General features: G+C 41.1%; 1 protein-coding gene and 1 pseudogene across 1 annotated transcript; both read left to right on the top strand.

Moving 5' to 3' along the window:
- Nucleotides 1–2,356: 2,356 nt before the first annotated feature.
- Nucleotides 2,357–2,720, top strand: LOC120851274 (annotated as a pseudogene).
- Nucleotides 2,721–8,828: 6,108 nt separating this feature from the next.
- On the top strand, nucleotides 8,829–9,130 carry LOC120851273 (WAP four-disulfide core domain protein 18-like). The gene has a single exon (XM_040223928.1). It carries the CDS (start codon nucleotides 8,829–8,831, stop codon nucleotides 9,108–9,110), a length of 282 nt encoding a protein of 93 aa, XP_040079862.1. The 3' UTR covers nucleotides 9,111–9,130.
- The last annotated feature ends 2,484 nt before the right edge of the window (nucleotides 9,131–11,614 follow it).

Genomic DNA, 11,614 nt, shown 5'->3' with positions numbered 1-11,614 from the left:
TGGAGGTCATGCATGGGCTTAGTAATGGATTCCCATTCACCAACACCAGTCTGGCTACAGCCACTGCTGGGTGCCCAACTTGCCAAGAGTAGAAGCCAACACTGAGTTCCCACTTGGGAAATCAATCAGCCACCTGGTGGCAGGTTGTTTACATAGGAAGGAACAGGGCTTTGTTCTCACTGGAATATTCAGTAACTGACATGGATTTTCCCTTTCCTGCCCACAATGCTTCTGCCAAAACCATCATCTATGAACACAAAGGATGCCTTACCCATATAGCATTCCACATAACATGACTTCTGGCCAAAGAATTTCTTTTATAGCAAATGAAGAGCAGCAATGGGCTCAGGCTCATGGAATCCACTAGTCTTCTCCTGTTTCCCATCAGTCTAAAGTAACTTGGCCTGAGTACAGTAGAATAGTTTTTTGAAGACTCCGTTATGGTGCCAGCTGGGTGGCAACACCTTGAGGGCTTGGGCAACGCCCTTCAGGACGCAGGGTATGCTCTAAATGAGCAACTGACATATGGTGTTCTTTCTCCCAAAACAAGGATTAGCAGGCCAGGAAGCTGAACACAGAGATGAGACAATACACAGAACTTCCCTAGCAGAATTATTGCTTTCTGTCTCTGAAACGCTGGGCTCTGCTATTTAGAGTATTAGTTCCCCAAAGAGAAATATTTTCTCAGGAGACGTAGAAGTGGTTCCATTGAACTGTAAATTGAGACTGGCCCTGGCTACTTCGGCTTCGTGCCAGTGAATCAATAGGCAAAGAAGGTTGTTGTATTGCCTGGGGTGGTTGTTCCTGACAATCAAGGGTGGGGGATGGGGAGTATCTTAAAATCCATAGCAAAACTATTACACACTAATACAAGAAGGAGTGCTATTGGCACATACCAGCAACGAAGGTCACCCCATCAGGCAGGGAATATGAAATGGGGAGTGGAAGAGTATAAATACCAGCTAAAACAACACAACCTGTTGCAGGAATAAGGACAACATTTTTCTTCTTATTTCAATGATGTAAATATTTTTGTGTTTTAACCAGAATTTTCCTTCCCTTCCAATTCCACTACTGTATAAATAAATTTTTAACATTAATTGTTACAGGATGTAATGGGTAGTGTGACTTAGCTCAGGATGTAATGGGTAGTGTGACTTAGCTAGAAGAGAAGTGAACATCACCAAACTACGAAAACTATGAACCTGTAGACTTTATATCCTCAGGGGAGAGTTAGAAATGAACCTTTTCCATATGCATACTCAGTTGCTAAGACATATTTTCATTGTACAGAAATAGGTATATCATGTTAAGCAGAAACACAGTTTTGCTGTCATTTGCTTTCAACCTTTATTTGAAAGTTAAGTCTGGTGAAAACAAGTATTTATGGATGCCAAGAAATAAATATCAGCTTCAAGAAATCTCCTTTTTCCTTTTTCCATATTTATAACAAAGGTCCATATCACCAAAGCTATGGTTTTGACAAAGGGTGGACAATGATGGCTTTGTACTTTGTCACTTTAGCTAAGCTGGAATCATACTTCCTAGAATTTCCTTTCCTCTATGATTCTGAGATAGGATTGGCCACAGGAGAAATTTCCATCAAAGGTAGAAGTGAAGTAGCTAAGTTTATACTTGGAAGGTAGCTGTACCTTCAGGTGTTATTGCAGCTCAAGCATAGAGCTGGGACCTGTTGGTTCACTTTACTGGTGTAAGGCAGGGGCTGAGTCTGCAGCTTTTAGGTCTCACTGGATCTTCTTCTTCAGCTTCTTCAACTCCTGGGCTAGGTACAATGTTAGCTCTGAGATGAAAGACACCAGATTCAGCTACTGATCTCTTATATCACAGAAGTTGGAGGCTGCGAGGTAGTGAAAGAAGTGAGTTTCAGTTTCTTCTCGTGAGTTTCAGCTCTTCCTTGAAGGTTCCAGTGATTCCATTCCTCTCACTTCATGTCCACTTTTACTCCTCACTGCCTACCCTACCTACTTGAAGTTTCAGTATTAGATGCAGAAGCAATATTTGTCCATGAACTGTTTAACCAGTTCCTATAGTTATATAAGATCAAATTTTCATAATAAATGCTTTATTCCACATCACCCCTAGTGGATTAGATTTTCTAATCAAATCCTGTTAGCTCTGTGGGTTGTAAATATCTTCTCTCATTTTGTGATGTGTCTTTTATTGTACAGAGTTCTACATTTGAATGTTTTAAACATTTATTGTGTTTCTTGTATTTAAGGAATTACTTCTTATCCTGAGGTCATAAAACTATGCCTTTTTGAAAAAAGAAATCTCCTCTTTTCTTTTTCCATATTTATAACAAAGGTCCATATCATCAAAGCTATGGTTTTGGGGGAAGGGGCGGCAGTCGCCATGTCGGGCCACGAAGGTGGCAAGAAGAAGCCCCTGAAGCAGCCCAAGAAGCAAGCCAAGGAGATGGACGAGGAAGATAAGGCATTCAAACAGAAGCAGAAGGAAGAGCAGAAGAAACTCGAGGAGCTAAAAGCAAAGGCCTAGGGGAAAGGCCCCCTGGCCACCGGTGGAATTAAGAAATCTGGCAAATCTGTGCCTGAGGCAGTGATGACCCTTAGTTCCATTCCTGTTTAAACAGCTGGATTCCCTGCCATAATATCTGTTGCCACCTATAGCTAGAATGAAGTGTTGTCTTGGAACCTATTGTACATTTAAGAATAAACTTTTGTAAAAAAAAAAAAAAAAAAGCTATGGTTTTTCCAGTAGTCATGTATAGATGTGAGAGTTGGACTATAAAGAAGGCTGAGTGCCAAAGAACAGATGCTTTTGAACTGTGGTGTTGGAGAAGACTCTTGAGAGTCCCTTGGACTGCAAAGGGACTGGAGGTTAAACCAGTCAATCCTAAATCAATCCTGAATATTCATTGGAAGGACTGATGTTGAAGCTGAAGCTCCAATACCCTGGGCCACCTGATGCGAAAAACTGACTCATTAGAAAAGACCTTGATGCTGGGAAAGATTGAAGGCACGAGGAGAAGGGGACAACAGAGGTTGAGATGGTTGGATGGCATCACCGACTCAACAGACATGAGTTTGAGCAAGCTCCGGGAGACGTTGCAGGACAAGGAAACCTAGCATGCTGCCATCCATGGGGTTGCAAGGAGTAAGACATGACTGAGCGACTGAACAACAACAAAAATGATAAATAGACACTACAACACTGGATATACATGTCTTATTCTTGACTTTAATTAGGGCTGCTTCTGAAGTTTCATTTTTAAATATAATTCTTGCTGTAGGTTTTTAATGACCATCCTTTACCTTTAGTTCAGTAAAGAGTATAATTTTTAAATGAACGAGTGTTGAATTTTATAAAATTTTTTTCTGTGTCTATTAAGATCATTATATTTTTCTTCAATCTAGTTTTGTAGACTACTACTTTGATATCTACCTTTTCACCCTGAAGTTTACTAAAAATGTCATTTTTTAAATGATTGTAGAATGTTAATAAATGTTCTTCTGCATCTATTTAAAGTATCACATTTTTTTCTTTATTTTGTAAATATGGTGTATACCTTAATAGATTTTATGATGTTTTCTTACACTCCCAGGACAAACCCTACTTGATCATGATTATTATTATATAAACTGCCAAATTTGATTTGCTTACATTTTATTTAACAATTCAGCACCTTAGGATCATAAGAATAATTGGTTTAAAATTTTTTGTCTCACAGTATATTATTTTCTGGTTTGGACATCAAGGTTATGCTAGCCTCAAAAGTGATTTGGGTAGCTTGCCCTTTTTTCAACTGTGAAACAGTATAAAACCAGGATTTCTTAAACTGTTGGGACTGGATTTGGGAGGTTGAAAGGAAAAATGATTTGTAAAATTTTGATTACCAATTGAACAGTTAGTGGCATACTGTTTTCTATTCTTTCTAAGTCAATTTTAATAATTTATATATTTCTGGAAGATGATCTGTTTCATATAATGTTTCAAATGTACCAACAATTCATGATAATCCCTAACAATAAGATGATCTCTATTTCTAGCTTTGTTCTGCCATCATTTCCAATAATTCTTATTTTGTCTTTTCTCTTTTTACTCTTGATCAATTTTGATAGTGTTTTGTTGTTTATTCTATTTTATTTTTCAAAGAAGCATTTTGGATTTTATTGGTTTTCTCAACTGTACCATTGTTTTATATGCTGCTGCTGCTAAGTCTGACTCTGTGCGACCCCATAGACAGCAGCCCACCAGGCTCCTCTGTCCCTGGAATTCTCCAGGCAAGAACACTGGAGTGGGTTGCCATTTCCTTCTCCAATGCATGAAAGTGAAAAGTGAACGTGAAGTCACTCAGTCGTGTCTGACTCTTAGTGACCCCATGGACTGCAGCCCACCAGGCTCCTCGGTCCATGAGATTTTCCAGGCAAGAGTACTGGAGTGGGGTGCCATTGCCTTCTCTATCTGCCCACTATATGTTCTGTGAATTGGCATTTAGACCTAAAGACTTGATCAGATTCATGTTTGACAGTTGTTTTGACAAGAAAACTTTATACATAAAGTTGCATACCTTCACCAGTAGGCACATAACTTCTAGTTGTTTTTCTGATTGTGATGTTAGAGGCCACTGATGATTCTTGCCATTATGATTAATGCTAATTTCTGTCCCACCACTTTAGTTGTCTAAAAAAAATTTTTTTCTAGTAAATTCTTCAGACAGATTCTGGGAACAATATTCTCTCTCTTTCTCTTTTTAGCTCTTCACAAAAACATCTTAAGAAGTTAGGAAAGCTATCCTGGCCTTTTCTCCTGTTCTGGAATAAACACTCATCTCACTTAAACATAGGCCAAGAGTTCTGTCTTTTATGTTGCAATGTGACTGCTTCTCTATCTGGACTTTTTTCTGCTATCTTTTTGTGTATTTTCTGTTTAGCAGTCTTTTTAAAATTTCTGTTTGACATCTTTCCTACCTTCTAGAGAACTGATAAAATTTTCCATATACATCCTGCCCCCTTTTAAAAACCCTTTACTGGTTTGGAAGATATGCATTGCATTTCTATTCTTTTAGTCTTTGCCCTTAAGTAGTTAATATACATTCTTAACTATTATTTTTGTCTACTAATATGTAAAATTAGCCAATATCTTACATTTTCCTCCTGAACAGGACAATGACAATAAGAGGCCCATTGCATAATGCAGTCAATCTTATTCTGCTGTGTGAAGCTTTAGCTTTTTTAATTAAAAAAGATTCTTTTTAACAATAAACAGTTGCTAATTAATCATCTTCTATATTTTTCTTATACCTGTACCTCTTGGGTTTTTTTACTTGCTAAACTACTCTTTAAATAGGTTTCGTAAGGAATGGCCTTTGGGTTGCAAACTTTCTTGGCCTTTGTGTGTCTGAAAATGTTTTCATTTTTACCTCTCTCTTGAATGATAGTTTCAATGGATATAAATGTTATGTAGACAGTTAATGTCTCTCAGTACTTTAAAGAGACTACCTCATTGGTTTTTTTTTTTCCTATTTCTTAAAAAATTGTGATAAAATGTGCAAAGAATTACCATCTTAACCAATTGTAAGTGTGCATTTAGTAGTATTAAGCACCTTTACATGGTTCTATAACCATCACAACCATCCATCCCCATAATTCTTTTCATTTTGTATACTGAAACTCTATACCCACTAAATTATAATTTCCTGTAGTCCCCTCCACCTAGTCCCTAGCAACCACCATTATATTTTCTGTCTTTATGATTTTGACTACTCTACCTTATGTAAGTAGAATCATACAGTATCTGTTTTATTGTGATAGGCTTACTACTTAGCATGAGGTCCTCAAGTTCATCCATATTGCTGAATTTTCCTTCACTGAAGAGATATGGCCAAAATGGTGGAGTAGGAAGACCCTGAGCTCACCTCCTGTCACCAGCACACAAAATTTACAACTACTTACAGAGCAACTATCTATGAGGACAACCTGAAGACCAGCAGAAAAGATTTTTCTACAATAAAGATATAAAACCCGGAAAAGGAAACGGCAATCCACTCCAGTACTCTTGCCTGGAGAATCCCATGGACAGAGGAGCCTGGCAGGCTACAGTCTGTGGGGTCACAAGAGTTGGACACACAATTTAGCGACTAAAGCACCACTACCAAAGATATAAGAAGGACCCATAAGACAGGTAGGAGGGGCAGAGACCTGGTATGGTCAAGACCTCCAACCCTGGATAGGAAATGCCAAGACAGGAGGCTAATCACAACAGTAGAGGTTCTTCCCAAGAAGTGAGGGGTCTGAGCCCAAAATTGAGGCCCCCAGGCTGGGGGTTCTGTACCAGAAGATGAGCCCCAGAACATCTGGCTTTGAAGGCTTGCATATGGGAGAGCCAGCAACAGTAGAAAACAGAGACACTGTTCTTAGAGGGCACACCAAAATATTATATAGTCTGAGATCCAACATAATGGCAATAATTTGTATGAGCTTGGGTCAGACCTGCTTTCTGATCCTGGGAAAACCTCCCAGAGAAGCAGGAAGCAAATGGTAGTCCCTTAGGGGCAGCCATTTGGGGGAGATCATTCTACCAGGACACTGGTGTTGCAAAGTACAATTTTGGAATCCCCCTCTAGTTTATAAAGCTAGGAGCAAGTGAGAACCAGTTCCAAGACCCCCAGGGCTGAGCAGCCATACATGCAAGGACCTAGCCCTGCCTGAAAAAGGGCTCAGCACCAGCCTTCCCAGCCCCCAGAGTCAGGCACCCCAGGACCTGGTTCCACCTACCAGGGGCCGGCAACCACTGCCCAAGGTAGGACTGACAGCCAATTGGTCTGGGGGCCAACCCCACTTACAAGCATGCCCGTGGTAGTCAGCCTCATCACAGCAGAAAGGCCCATGAAGCCTGCTTAGGAGGCTCCCTGACAGAGGGGAGTGTATCACTGAGCCCCACAGGATGTCACCTGCATAAGATCACTTCTCCAAGATCAGGAAGTCTAACCAACCTACTTAACACATAGAAATAAACATGGAGAAGCAGTAAAATGAGGAGAGGGAAGAATATGTTGCCAACAAAGAAGCCACACAAAACTCCAGAAGAAGAACTAAGTGAAGTCTACTTATCTCCAGATAAGCAATCTACCCAATAAAGAGTTCAAGGTACTGCTCCTAAAAGATGCTCAACAAACTGAGGAAAAGAGTAGATGGACCATGGGAAGTTTAATAAGGCATCAGAAATTTATAAAGAAGGATGAAAGAGATCTGAAGATAATTACTGAAGTGAAATTGTTACAGGTCATCAAGCTAAGAATTTTTTGAGTTGGGGGGGAATAATTCTGGATTATTTGGATGGACCCAGTGTAATCACCAGGGTCCTTATAAGAAGAAAGCGAGGGCTTCCCTAGTAAAGAATCCACCTGCCAATGCAGGAGTCACAGTCTCCATCCCTGGTCCAGGAAGAGCCTACATGCCGCCCCAAGTCCACACGCCACAGCTAATGAGCCTGTGCTCTAGAGCCCACAAGCCCCAGCTACTGACGGCCACGTGCCCTGGAGCCCATAACCTGCAACAAGAGACGCCACCGCAGCTAGAGGGCAGCCCCTACTCCCCACAACTAGAGACAAGCCCGCACAGCAACGAAGACCTGCACAGCCACAAAAAAAAGAGGTTATGCTCCTGCACTAAGAACAAAGACATACTAGCAGCCTCTAGAAGCTTGAGAAAAGCAAGAGAACAGATTAAATAAGAAATGACTAGGAAGGAAACAGATTCTTCCCTTGGAGATTCCAGAGGGGAGACAACCCTGTCAACATCTTGAATTAGTCCTAAGAGATCCAGTTTTTACTTCTGACAACTAGAACTATAATATAATAAATCTGTGCTGCTTTATACCAAAAAAAAGAAGAAACAATTGACAGTAGATTAGATGATACAGAGAAACACTGAATTAGAAAACAGACTAATGGAAATCACCCAAGTTGAACAGAAAACAAATTTTAATGAGGACAGTTTAAGAGACTTCTGGAACAATATCAAACATGCTAATATTCACATTCCAGAGGCCCAGAAGGAAAAGAGAGAGAAGAGGGGAGGCACAAATAACTTACTCAAAGAATTAATAAGTGAAAACTTCCCTAACCTGGGAAAAGAAGCACATGCAGATTCAAAAATCACAAAGTCCCAAATAAGATGAACCCAAAGAAGTCCACATCAAGACATGCTGCAATTAAAATGACAAAAATGAAGGATACTCAATTACATTTAGACATAATATAATTAGCTATAAATATAAAGATATTTAAAAGCAGCAAGAGAAAAGCATTAGTTACATACACTTATGACTCACACAAAAAGAAAGAAATTCAAATATAACACTAAAGATAGTCATCAAATCAAAAGGGATGAGAGCAAAAGAAAAAGGAACAAAGAAGAACTACAAAACAACCAGAAAACAATTAAAATGGCAATAAGGGCATATCTATCAATAATCACAAAAGAATATCTTCATGACTTCAGATAGGCAAAAAGGTTTCTCTTGAAGGACACAAAAGCAGATTGTTAAGCTTTATTACAATTAGTTATCTTGTTCATTAAAAGAACGAGAAGGCAGGCCACAGAGTGGAAAAAGATATTAATATTTGCATCTATATATACTGTAATAAAAGGCTTGATCCCAAATATCTATCTCTATCCATAAATACTCTTACAAAGTAATAAGAAAAAGATAGTAACCCACTGGAACAGGGGCTTCACACAAAAGAGGATATCCAAATGGCTGATATCCAAAAGTTCAACCTAAAGAGTTTTCAGGGAAATAAACGTAAATTAAAATACATTTTTCTGACCACACCGGAAGCCACCATGAAGACAGGGACTATCTTTGTTCTGCTGGCTTTCATCGTCAGGGGACTAGAGGTGACCTGGGCTCACAAGTCTCCTGTCAAAGGACGACAGACACCTGGATTCTGCCCAGAGGTGCCCAAAGGTACTCCGGGAGCTTGTGCTGAAATGTGCTCAGGAGATGATTCCTGTCCCAGGGGAATGAAATGCTGCAGCAATGGGCGTGGTCATTCCTGCACAACTCCTGTCTTCCAAAAGGGTAGATCTGGTGGCCATGGGAAAGTTGGACAGAAGGTTTATTGAGCATGCCTGGAGACCAGCCCCAGAAGATTTCTCACGAATTTGATGCTTGTCATAACTACAAGACTTTCACATCCATTCCCGACTCGTTTCTATACCTGGAATTGTAGCGCTGGAAGATGAAAATCTAAAATGATGGGATGACTGCTTTCTAAAGAGCCTGTGTGGAAAATAAACTAAATCTGTAGCATAAAAAAAAAAAAAATAGGTCACATAGCTAGGGGATTTGAACCTAGGCAGTCTGTTAACCTTTCTTGCTCTATTTACTCATATGTAAACTAAGGATATTAATGTCTATATACTCATGAACTTACAGTTTGAAGAGAAATAAGTCAAACAATAGAAAACAGATAACAATGTACTGAAATACAGTGAATTATGTTTGGAAAACCCAGACCTAGAGACACAGTGACTATACTTTTTACCTAAAAATCAGCCCAGACTTAACAAAGTTTTCATACATCTTCTATTTTACAAGTTTTTTCTTGCTCTTTGTCAACTCCCCCTGATTCCAGGGTGCATACTGTTATTGTAAATAGCTTCTCTCCTCCCCACAATAGCTATCATGTAGCTAAAAACTCAATCTCATTCAACTCTTGTAAGAATCTCATTAGGTAAGTATTATTTTCTCACTTAAGAGAGCATTCCCATTTTATACGAAAATGAGGCTTAGAGTGAATAGACCACTTATCTGAAGTTACAGTTCAGTGACAAAGTTGGGATTTGAGGCCAGGTTTGTCCAACTCCAAAATCCACATTTTCCATCATCTTGCTTCATGGTTCCCCAACCACCTAAGTCACTATCATTGTAGGCCCCCAAAAAACAGTGTCTGTATCCCTCCTCATAAGGCCTGCTTTTGGTACTTTAGCACTGCAGTCTGGGTGGTCCTGGGGGTGGGGGCAACACAGACTCTACCTCTTGGAGGAAAAGCTCCTCAAAAAGAAACACATTGAGGGGGACTTCCCTGATGGTCCAGTGGCTAAGACTGGAGCTCGAATGCCCGGAAACAGGAGTTCCATCCCTTGTCGGGGAACTAGACCCAGTGCAGCCAATTTTTTTTTTTAAAGAAAGAAACACGTTGAGAAATGAAATAGTATATGTAAGATTTGAAAGTTATGGTGTCCAGAACTTTCCAACTCCCAGTGGATCTGACCTCACCGGAAGAGAGAGTCCTTCCCACCCAGGCCCCTTCCCTGGCGCTCTCATTGCTGCACCCTCATTTCTGACCCTGCATTCTCTGGCCACAGCACAGGAGACCTAGACCTGGGGTCAGATGGGACACCTGTTCTTCGTTTTTCCCACAATCTCATGTTGCAGACTGCCTGGAGTGGGGGCGGGCTGGGGGTGTTGTTCAGAAGGCAGAGCCAGTATTTGCTGAAGTGGGAAGTGGGGAGGGACAGGAACCCAGCAAGATTTCCTCCAGCCCTTACTTAGCAGAGCAGATAGGGCATATTGGTGTTCCAAAGAGCTAACACCTATGGACAATGCCACTGAACCGCGCCTCAACCTGCTAGAGTGGTTTCGATGTTAGGCATTGATTTGAGGAGGCAGAATACGATGGGAGCCTGGAAGGCAGGAATTCCTCCCAGTGCGACAGTCGCTGCATAGTGCTCACTGGCCAATTCTAAATGGTTTACGTGCATTAACTCTTGTGTGACTACACAGCAACTCCATTAGGTACCTACTATTAGTATCCATTTTACAGACGAAGACATTGAAACAGTAACTTGCAACTTACCCAAGGACATTGGCAAACACGATTATCCAACTGTAAAAGGGAGATGCATATGCCTGCCTTACACCTTACATAAGGCAGGTTTTGTAGGACACCAACTCCCATGCATTTGTAATAAATTCGTATTTATAACCCTTCCTTTTTTTTTTTGGATACCGAAAAGATCTTTCCAGTGGGACTTAAGTAATGCGTGAGTGCAGAAAGTCCCTGGAAAGACACAAAAGAAATCGATAACTACAGCGGTGTCTCTAGGCAGGAAAAGGTGGGAATTTTACTTTTCAGTGTTTAAACAAGGTATTTCAATTATTATTATTATTTTTTATTTATTTAAGGGCTTACACAGTCATAGGTGAATGTGGCCAGGGCTTTCAAAGACAGTGAGCGGATGAGCCAAAACCTAAAGTCGCGGCACTACAGGGTGGCTCGCCTGGGGTCACCAGCAAGCTACAGTGAGTTTAGGGTCCCTTTCCCTACTGCACAGGATGGGGATTTTTTTACGAGGAAGGAGGAAGGGCGCTAAGGCGCCCGGGGCTTTGGAACGTCGCGGGGGTCCTGCCCGCGGGAGGTGGCGCCCACCTGGGCGATGGGAAGGAAAGGCCCAGCCAGCCCGGCCCCGCCCTGTCCAATTTAAGAGCCGCGGGAGACAGCTGTGACCGTTCCTGGCCGACAAGGCTCGCTCCCTTATTTAAAGCAGGTGTCCTCCCGCGCCTCCCGTGCTGCCCACAGCCCAGAGGCCCCAGCTCCCCTTCTTGGGCCCTTCCGAGCAAAGGC

Source organism: Oryx dammah, unplaced genomic scaffold, assembly GCF_014754425.2.
Source record: "Oryx dammah isolate SB20612 unplaced genomic scaffold, SCBI_Odam_1.1 HiC_scaffold_25, whole genome shotgun sequence".
In the NCBI taxonomy this organism is placed as follows: Eukaryota; Metazoa; Chordata; class Mammalia; order Artiodactyla; family Bovidae; genus Oryx; species Oryx dammah.
This window is presented reverse-complemented; position numbering and strand designations above follow the sequence as displayed.

What these genes read in the sequence shown, in the direction of transcription:
- LOC120851273 (XM_040223928.1), top strand. Translation starts at nt 8,829, where the DNA reads ATGAAGACAGGGACTATCTTTGTTCTGCTGGCTTTCATCGTCAGGGGA.